Raw genomic sequence first — 11,018 nt, 5'->3', positions numbered from 1 at the left:
GCTGGGCCAGCTTGCTGCTAGCTGGACCACAGGGGTGATCAGACGAGATTGGACACTGTCCTGCCCTGGCACTGGCTGGTTTCTTCCGGGGGCTGGAAGATCCTGCACCAGGATCAGCCAGGAAATATGAGGGGAATGGTGCAGCGAGGAGGAAGAAGGGGGGCCCAGGGCAGAGGTCTCACCAGGCGACCCCCTCACCAGAGCCGGGGCCAACGTGCAGCGGCAACAGCATTCGCTGCTCCAGGCGGCCTTTGGCAGAGCTGAGCCACCGCTTTCATCGCAGGCAGCTAGAAACGCTCCAGCAGCAGCTTTCCGGCCAGAGTCCAAGCTTTGCTCCCTATCCATAGGGAAGGGAAAGCAGCATTTTAAGAAGCAGGGTTATTTCTGCATCCTGGCCCTATTTCCATCCTGCTCGCTGCTGCCCGCCTGAATGAAGCATGATGAAGCATGATGTGGGTTTCTATCTGATTCTGCCTCTCTAGAGTGTCCGGCACCTCCGACCCAACACCCTGCAGCTGCATTTTCCAAGTATAAGATGATTTATGGTTTCCTTCACGCTCAGCCTGGAACGGTTGCTCGGACGCAGCTGCGAAGGCCGGCAGCCGAGGAAGCCTGGGCCTCTGCCTGCGACACCAACGCCGAGGGGGCAGGGGTGGCGGGGTCTGCCGGGACACCAAGAGGCTACGTATGAGAAGGAGTGGGATTTTCAGTATTTTTAAGCTCCCGCTGAAAGCAAATCCAGGAGCACTTCATGTATGTACAGATCCGCTCTTTTTATTGTGATAATTGTATTTTTCAGGACAGAAGAAAACTGATGCAGAAGATGCAAGTAGGTAACCTACCTGCTAGTAAAAACCACACAAGCCATATCTTTCCTTAGGGCACACATTACCTCCCTGACTGCAGAATTATTTTGTTTTTTAGGGTTATTTTTCCAGTTAAGTGAGGCAGAAATGGAAACGAAAAAGCTTCTAGGCATGGTGAGGTGATGACAGACCAACCGAATTTCAGCAGCTGCAACATAAAATACACCAAAAATACCTCTAGATACACAGTTTGTGTTAAATATTTTTGAGTCTTTTGAGGGGAGAAGTGTGACTCACCCTGGAGAAAACCCTTTGATGATCCTTTAACAATAAGCTGCCTCTCCCTGTGGTCTGTATTGGATAAACAGCAGGACTTTGCGGGGGAAAAAAAGGTGGTGTGAGCAATTCAGCTGCTGGATAAGCTTTTCATTGCCAGGAGCCAGCACATTTGGCACATGTTGGTTTTTCTCCTTTGCATTTCTTTCATGGTTTTATGGCTCTTACATATGGCAGGCACTGCTGATTTGAGGCTTGCTCAAAGCTTACTGGAAGAGGGAGGGAGCAGCTCCCTGGTGCGCCCCAACAACTATGGCTTTTAGCTCCAGATTTGTCCAAACAAACAGGTTGTATTTGAAATTAAGGTTTCTCTACCAATCAGTATTAAAGAACAGCAATTGAGAGGTAAGGAAAACCCCAAATCCATTTTACATGCTCCATGGTAACACAGATCCTGTGCCTAGGGAAGGATGTTTGGTGTCTGGAGCACAGTAGGTCTGAAACATCCACTCCTTCTGGCCACTTAGGGTGGACCTTCCTCAAAAAAGGGCTTATTTTGGACAACTGAAGGTCAAGGGCTATTTTTTACTACTTTAATTTTTGAGCAGGCAAGCTTCTTGTCCAATAAAAGATGATCTCTCCTCCTCTATCTATGGACTATCAGAAATGAAGAAGGACTGTCTCCCCATATCAAGAGCAAAGATGCCCATCCCCATCCCCAATCACTAACAATTGCATATTTGAAAGACACCATCTTCAGCAAGTGTTACATATTTTTTAGGACCTGTGTTCACAGGTCCTATAGAAATAGAACTGGATTAAAAATCAGGACATCTGAGCGGAGGGCAAGGACACTTACAGGACTGGAACTCTTTCCAGACCTGAATACATCTTGTTGCAAACAAGTATTCCTGAGCACATGTCAAATAATGCATGAAACAAGAGACAGGTTTTATCAATTTTATTTAACCAATGAAATTCCTACTGATAACAATGAAAGTAATTTCAGCAAGTATAAATGCGATACAGTTTTAAACAAACCCCATTGTTCCGTACCTATAAATAGAATTTTCAAAACCTCATAAAAAGTGCAGATTTATGAATTGCTGTTAAAATGTTAATACACGATTCCTTTGTTTAAAAATGCATTTTTGTCTCTTAACTCACAAAAAAGTTCCTTCTGCATCTGTTCAGATAAATTCAAGTCGGGTAACTTAAAAACTAAAAAAAAAGTCACACAACAAAAAATGGATCCCACTAGGTCAGTCTGTTCCCCACCAAAAAAAAAAAAAAAAAAAAAAAAAAAAAAAAAGGCAAAGAATAAAAGCAAAAACAACAGAAAAAAAATGATAGAAGCTGCTGTGAAATCCCACAGTTAGCTCCTAGCGGCTGACTCACCTAGCAGGCAAACCACCTGCAAAAGCACAGGACCCCACTGGAGCTCTGGGTACATGGTGGCCCTAGAGGCAATGCAAGGGAAGTGCCCCGACTGCCTGTGCCAGCTGTCATCTCGTAGGTAGCAACGCGGTAGGCAACGTGGGACTTTCAGAGCTGTTATGCTTCCCCCACCTCACTGGTGGTGGTGGGAGAGTAGCAGGATCAGAGCTTTGTCATTAATCCTCCATCCCAAAATACCCATGCAGCTGTGACAGTACAAAGCAAGAAGCTCACAGCTGCAAGGCAGGGATTTGGTACAGTTTACTCCCTCTCCAGAGGTGGGAGATGAGAGTTGCAATTGGAAACAAAACAATTTCCCTCCTGGGATCAACAAATCACTGCCCTTTACTCCAGACAGATCCTTACGTCACTATCCAGCCTTAGGTTAACGAGGCTTAGACCCATAACCATCTTTGGAGAAGTCACGTCAATGGGGAGCAAACACTGCTCTTTACCCCTCACAAGCAAGGCTTTTTAGACATCAAATCAAATGCTAATTTTTGTACTTAAGAGAGGCTTGGGATCTATCAGCTGCAGAAGTACTGTGCCCACGTTTCCCGCCAAGCAGGCCAGTCCAAGCGCTGGGCTGTATGTCCATTTTCCCTCCACTCTATCCAATGCTTCCATGAAACCCCGGTACCACATGCACTGACTGTATTACTGTACTGAGGAGGGCAACAAATGGCTCGCTTGCAGGCGAGAAGGGTTAAAACACACTTTAAGCCATGGCCTTCACAGCATTTTGGCCCAGATGTGACCAAACGTATTGCAGTCTTGCTGCTTGGACCTTACACATTTCACCATACTTTTCCTAGAAAGGGGCTCAGCACATCCACAGTCTAGAGAGGCCTCCCTAATTGCCAGTAATCCTCCCCATATATACAGTGGTATTTTATCTACAGCACGGTCTGTTTAGCAAGAGCAGTTTAAAGTGGCTATGTTTATCAAGTTCGCTACTTTATGAATTAAAAAAAAAATAAAAACACAACCCAACAACTATAAATACAAAGACTCTCACACATCAGACAGTTGCAGCCTGTGTGAATCATAAACCGCATCAATATTCTGTTAAAAAGCTTATTCTACTTAAAACTATACATAGTACAAGAGATTGAAAAGTGGCAGTCATGTAAGGTCACACTGTCTGCCTCACATTGGCCCACAGTCACCTGCTTCATATAAATCAAAGTGTTTACAGTAACAAAGCACAGGACTGCAAAGCCTATCACAGCTTCTGATTACACTGGATACAAAGTACCAAAGAAAACACAAAAAAGAACTGGTGTTAATACTGATGAATTAAAGAGTAACTATAAGGATCAAAACAGACGTTCACAGCATGCTACATATATTGCTCACAAACTTTAAAAAAAAAAGGCTAATACAAAACAAGAAGTTGGCAGTCTGAATTTCAGTTATGTCAGATAAAAATATAAAGCATATACATTCATTATGTAGCTTTCCAGCAAAAAGAGAAAGGGTAAAACTGAGAGATTTCAAGTTCACAAAATTCCTATTTTTTAAGCTACAGTTTATATCCAGTTCTGGTCACAATCATGAAATATTTGTGACTACATTTCCCCACAGAGTCCAAAGACTGTAGCCTAACTTTTTTCAAAGGAAAAACTCCTTGCCTTAGACGTTCGAGTAGCTGCATCTCCTGTCAATACCAGCAGCCCATTTCTATGGCCACCCATTCCCGCAGCATGCGAGGCGGGAGGGAAGTAAAAAGGAAGGCTGGGTTTAAATCTGGTGGCACAACATGGGCATGAAGTGGCAAATGAGAAACAGTGGATCAAGTTTTAGACTCTGAGCGTTTGTGCTGCCATCGTCGTCTCCCCGGCTGCGAGCTGGAGACACACTGGTAATTCGTCTATTTTGTTTCAGAACTCCTTTCAAAGAGTGGATGGAGGTGAGAAAATGCAATTCAACAGCAGCACGTTTTACTCAGCCAAAAATGAAATGTTACACTCGCCCTTCTACATCCACAGAATAATAAAAGGGAAAGGTTTTCCATAGCGACTCAGTCTCATCTTTTATGATACAGAAACTCACTGGAAATCTTGGAAGAAGTTGTTTTTCTACTGCCTCCCCTATACACAGAAATACCTTTTGGACACATTAGTGAAACTATTTTAGCTGACAAAAATGTTGATTTCCCCTTATGCTGCTTGTGTCCCGTTATTTTTATTTTCAGATGCTGACAGGGTGAGTTGCTGCCTGCTTAAGCCCCCATTTAATCTATTCATTGGCATTTTAAATACTGACTCTAACTACTGTCAAGAACAAGGGCAGAATTCAGATTCTGTTTTCATTAAAATCCATGAGTTTTACAGTATTAGGTATGGATAAGAACACCAAAACGTGTCCATGTCTCCAGCAATCACTATAAATTTTCCATTTGGATCTACCCACGAACACAAAACCCAAATCAGTTTGTTCTAAAGGCCATTTGCAGCCCGTCCCCCTGCGAGGAGTCTGAGGAACCACCCAGAACAACCCCATTAACATCCACATTACTCCCATCCACACTGCAAGAGAGTATCTCATAATCTCCTGTGAGATTCCCTAAAAGAAACTTGCACGGCTAAAATGCTCTCAAGCAAGGGAAATTTTGCCAAAGAAAGCATTTTCTTAGTGGATTCACTGGATTTTTATTGTAATTTCAGAGATGGAATATGATACGCTACTAGCAAGTACTACTTAAATACTCTAAGTACGCACTAAGTACCACACTTTCAAACGAAGATTTAGAATTTTCCTGTCCAGAAATAACTTAATACTGGAATTAAGTGTTTCTGAACATAAGAATGATCCTATGAACTCAATAAAGAACGGTAACATGGGAACTTTAAATTATTTTACAAGGTTAAGGCTCGGAGGTTGGAAAAACAGGAAGCACTTCATGCAGGGAGTGGTGGTGGTGGCAATGTAAAATGACAATTTATGCCCCTAACGAGGAGCAGAAGGATTCAACATCTGCAAGGGAGCCCTGTTGTGTGCTGGGGGAGCAGCATTATGACTACATGTCAAGGAAACTTCCTCTAGCAGATAAATTAACACTGTTCAAGACGGCCCTAATTTTTCCTCATACTACTGTGTTCTTTCCATCTTCCACACCTGTGATCTATGCAGTAGGTTTGGAATGCTAAATTAATTTTCAGTTGGGGATAAGAAGTTTCATCTACACTTTCCAAAGGTGAAGAAGCTGGTGGGTGCATCTCTTCAGACACACATACATGCTGGGGGACATTAGGCAGGATAAATCTGAATTTTGGATTGTGAAAACTGACACTTTTGTCCAGCTCTTGGATTGATTGCTAAAAGCAAGCCAATTCTAACAGTTGTATATTCAGATCTGCTTGGGGAAAATTCATTTACAAAGAAACTCCCCACCCCCCATCTTCTGCAACTTCACTCCTTATTTATGAGAAAAGGATCTGAACCTCTAAGGAAAGTAACTGAAAGCACATCAGTTGAAATCAAGAAGATTTGGAATATATCCTTCTGGCCAAAAATCTGAAGACCTGGCACAAACTATACACTTGCTGATGCCAATAAATCTTTTCTCCAAGTAGAGGTTAAATAATCCAGCTCTTCTAAAATAGAGTCCAAACTCTTAAGCGTAAGCGTGAAATGCATGTCTTCATGAAAAACACACATGCATGAGAAACACTGAGAACCTGTTCTGCAAGAGTAGCAGCTTACAGTTTAACTTCTTTTGGAAAGATTTTTCTAATTATATATTAAGGCCCCAAAACAACCCATTTCATTAATAATTGCTGCAAATCACATGGATCTGCAACATATTATTCCTATAATCTCTATGGAAACTGATTTTATTCTGTTGAATTTAGATGATTAAGTATCTTTAAAAATATGACTCAAAATGCAAGTGGGCACCTTGCAGGATTTTGCTCAGTGCCTAGCTGCTTAAATTTCCTTTGAAATTTAGGCAACTAGCTGCTTTTTCCAAATCCCATTAAATCATCTATCAGCACTGCTATGAACAAAAATACTTTGAAGGATCTGGTGCTTTGACCTCTTATGAAGTAACAGAGAAGCAAAATGTTTTCCTTTTTGTTCAGTTCTAAACTATTAGAAATTTATAGAGACCCACATTTATAACTATTTATAATCACTGATTTCCCCTGCCCCTAAAGTTTTTTAAAACATAGGAAGGGCTGATAGTGGCAATTCTTTCATTTTTAAAGCTTAAAGTACATTCTTCTCATTTTAATGAAGGCTTTAGGACAAAGTATACATGCTTCAGATCAGTCTTGGTGAAGTATTAAAAAGAAATCCATCCTCAGTTCACCAAAATTCTGATAGGATACCACAACGCTAGTTTTAATAGCTATTTGCACAAATTCTACCTTAGTGTAAAATGGTTTCTATTCTTGTATGATGACACTCTTGTGATGTCCAGCTGCAGGCGTTGTATTCTGGGGAATGTAAATGCTTTCTCCAATTTGTATTTTTGTCACTTCTCTTCATTACCAAAAAAAAAATGCAACAATTTCAGAGAGAATGTACTCCATCAGAACACACATTTTAGCATGATTCTGCAAGGTTAGCAAGCTGTCCATGCTCACAAGCTCTGTTCCCTACTTACAGCATGTCCTGTGATGGCTAGTTCACTGATACCTAACAAGCTTTCTCTTCAGTAGACAGGAGACTGTACGCTTTGTTTTACACTGGTCACGGCTGGGATTTTGTGGACTAACATTAACGCTGGTAAAAATAAATCCCAATAAAGGAACACAGAGGGAGAGTATCCAATGATTATGGTACTCTTAAGAACAGTATTAATGAACAAAGTGTGAGGATTCACATTCATGAGTGCTTTTAACCCGCCCCCTACAAAATTCAAGAACACTTGCACATTAAAATTTGGCACAATGTGAGCCTAAAGTGTGAGTAAGACATATGGAATAGCTGTATGACTTTAAACACCTATTCTGAACAAACATCTATTAAAAATCATAATTTTCAGTATAAAAACTAGGCTATAAATTGTTACATCGTAAATGCAATATTTCGAAGGAAAAAAAAAAAAGCCACCTGGAAAGCACTTTCAGAAGTTTCAAGTTTACATTGTGTATTAAAAAAAAAAAGTTATAGCAAACTACTTGTAAAATGACATTTCCTATGATGGAATGTCTTGCAGGCCATACTTGACTCAATATGGCATCTTAAAAAAAATTACTGATTTACTACAAGTTTTATGAAGCAATCCATTTATGGTTTCTATATTTCAAATCTATTCATGTACTTTGCTCAGAAGGCATTTGAGCTGGCAAGTATATTTCATAAGGAAAAAAGTGAAGGCACTCATGTTTCCAAACATAAAACTCTATCTACTCTAAAAGTCTCTGCATTTTTGAAGGGAAACTAAGTGGTCATATTAGTTACCTAAATCTAGTTTCACCTCCTTTCCAAAGCTCAACTGTGCTTCTTGAGAACTACGTGACTCTTCATAATAAGGGAATTTAAAGTAGCACTGTACAGTTCCCATCCCTTAAAAAAAAGCAAAACTATTGCATGAAAAGTTCTTTCAGGAGAACCATTTTATGCACAAAAACTATTAGGTGTGGCCACTACAGTTACAAGAGGAAGGAAAAGGGGTTATAAGAACTTAGAAAGCTAAGTTCATATGTATCGGCATCTCAACGCTCCTGAGAAATCTTATACAGCTAACTGCAAAGATAAATAAATCTGATGTTTTATGCAAAGCTCTCGCTAGAAGAGATTCTGATGCTGTCTAATGGGTAGTTCTCTAAATAGCTAATGTTAAAGTTTGTAAAAAGTTACTGACTTCTTCCTCAAAAGTTTTTCATGCACAGAGTCTGCAGTCTGAAAGTGCAGAAAAAGTGTACAATCATTTAGTTTTCCAATCTGGAACAGACAGACAAAATGAAAAAAAAAACAACATGCAAAGTCACAGCAAGGTATCAGGATAAGTAGAGAGAAAACTAATTTTAGTAGCATACTGGTCCATGATTTTGTCAATGAAAAGTGTTAAAATATGGCTGATAATATTATCATTTTTTAAAAACTATTCTGCAATTGTCAATGGAAAAAAAATCCTCTATCATCTTCCACAATTCAACAGACCATTAGAAATAAATCTATCCGGCTAGTTTTGAATGTATGTGACAGAAAAAATGGTCACCCTCCTCAAAGTAAAATGAAAAGCCCAAACCAACAGACAAAAGTTTAAGCAGTGACAACTTGCATCCTACTGGGCAAGTTTAAGCATCTCTTTAGGCACTTCACTGGTTCATTAAATGCAATACAAAATAAAGCTATAAATATCAACATTTTGTGCTCTTACGAATTTGACAGAAGCAACAGAAAACAGCACAAAATTGTGACATTTTTGGCAGCTTATTTCTTCCCTTCCCCAATATTATCAGTTGTCCAAGAATGCTTTGTTTTGGGGATGCTTTGGCATCTCAGTATCAGGTTGTCTTAAGCCACAAAAGCTAAATCCAAAACTGCTAGGCCTTAGACAATAAAGAAATTTGGTTTCAAAATTTCTTTATGGCTATTTAAGAAGGACACTTTAGCAGTGACATGATGATAGGGAAAAAAGCTTGCTTCTTTTTAAATATTGCACTTTTCATTTGTTCACTCACACTAATGCATAGAAACTTTTTAAACTTTGAATATTAAAATTTCATGCTATGAAAAAGTTATGGGAAATAAATTTCTATACATCCAATATGAAAGAACAGATATGCTAGCCTTCCTTTACTTTCCTTAGTTAAAACATTGAGAAAGAAGAGAGTGCAAAAAACCCCACAACCCTATTTTTGGTCAGTCTGAGTATTAACTTTACAGGTGCCAACTAAACAAATTGCAACATGTGATGAGCATGGATACTGTAAAGACAACTGAGGGTGACTGTCAGTAAAACAAGATTATACATGATTGAAACACAGTACGTTTAGCTGAAATGGTAAATTGTGAAGCCTCTTCTCTTGGGAAGAGACAAGATAAAACAGATGAGTTTTGTACTTCAGTAGCATGCCGTAGAATTTATCATGATTAATTTCACATTAAAGTGTGGTCAATGTTTGCATCCACATTTCACATCACCTTCAATTGCTGTAGTAAGACAGTGACTGGCAAGCAGTCTCCAGGAGACACAGATGAATCCAGTGGGCAATTCAATTTAACACAGCACATGCATCTCTATCAGAGTTATGACTCGGTGGTAAGTTCTCAGAACATTCAAAACAGATCTTCTGCTGGATTCCACTAATTTGAAAAATGATTGCTTGGAAAATAAGTCTCTAAGCACTTTATTCCAGTGCTTAAAGAACAAAGCGCTAGAATTGAATATAATAAAAACAGGATTCTGACCACTGTGCAGAAATCCAACTGGAAACAATGTAGAGTAGTGCTCCTCAGTGTTATTTTTGTTATCATTAGTAATGTTAAGCATCAAGAAAATAAAACACGTCATTGCACATTACAGCCGTCAAGAAACACGGCTAAACTTTGACACTAGAGAATTGAATAACCTGATGCTACATCACAAACAACTTTTGGCGTGTATCTATTTCAAAAGGTCTTTACATACTCAGTAAAAATTCCTTTACTCCCTCCCAGTGAATGCTTCAGGTTAAGTGACGAGTTATGGCACGAAGGGCATACAGAAGTTCTGCTTGCATACGAGCTTCCATTAGAAGTAGATTTACGTGAACCTGTGAAAAATTAAGTCAGCCATTTAGTTCGCCTTTGAGTTCATCATCATTTATTCATTTATGCTAAAATTTTTAACTTTTAGTAAGTTATCACTGCAAGAAATTAGGTCTCTTCTCGCTGTACTCTGCTGCAAGGCTCCAAGTGCTTTTAGAATTAGCTATCTAGTATTAGACAATATTTTAGGACTCCAAGTAACTATCCTTAACTATCGCTTTAAACAATTTTCCATCTGAGAAGTCCCAATAAAGCAATTTTGTATCCTAATGGTACAAATTCTTAATGAATGGTATTTTTGTTTTGTTTACTACCAACACCATACTGCACAGTATAAGGAACAGTTCATCTGCCAGATATGCTAGAAGGCATACAAGCACTGAACTCTTGTCAGCAAGCATTTCACTTAGATATTTGTAGATACACTGACATTGTTTATTGATGAAAAAACACCACAAAGGACTATATATATGAAATAAACTCTTTTTGTCCCCAAATCGAAAGTATTGGCATGGTTGACCATTTCTGCATTCCCAAGTTCATACACTTTTCTCTTACAGATGTCAGTTCAATTTTCTGGAGAAGTCACTCAAAATAAAGAGAAGGACCAACAGTATTTCCAGTCTACTAGGAAGTATTCTTCTAAAACTTTTAAAAACATTTAACACTCATTGAATTAATCTCATTTATTTCTCTGGTTAAAACAATTAGTTTGACAGATACATTTTTAGAAGTCACTGTATTTTCATTTTTAAAATACATTGGCATCTCCATGAAGTCAGTTTAGCT

The 11,018-nt window shown here is 39.2% G+C and overlaps 1 protein-coding gene across 1 annotated transcript in view; it reads right to left on the bottom strand.

Moving 5' to 3' along the window:
- Window positions 1-2,028: 2,028 nt before the first annotated feature.
- The window catches only part of SESN3 (sestrin 3), a 47,510-nt gene continuing 38,520 nt past the window's right edge, over window positions 2,029-11,018 (bottom strand). The window contains exon 10 of the mRNA XM_026109134.2: window positions 2,029-10,234. Within this exon, the coding sequence (XP_025964919.1) occupies window positions 10,148-10,234 (87 nt within the window). The 3' untranslated portion in view covers window positions 2,029-10,147. The remainder of the gene's footprint in view (window positions 10,235-11,018) is intronic.

The sequence above is a fragment of the Dromaius novaehollandiae genome, chromosome 1 (genome assembly GCF_036370855.1).
Source record: "Dromaius novaehollandiae isolate bDroNov1 chromosome 1, bDroNov1.hap1, whole genome shotgun sequence".
Classification (NCBI taxonomy): Eukaryota; Metazoa; Chordata; class Aves; order Casuariiformes; family Dromaiidae; genus Dromaius; species Dromaius novaehollandiae.
This window is presented reverse-complemented; position numbering and strand designations above follow the sequence as displayed.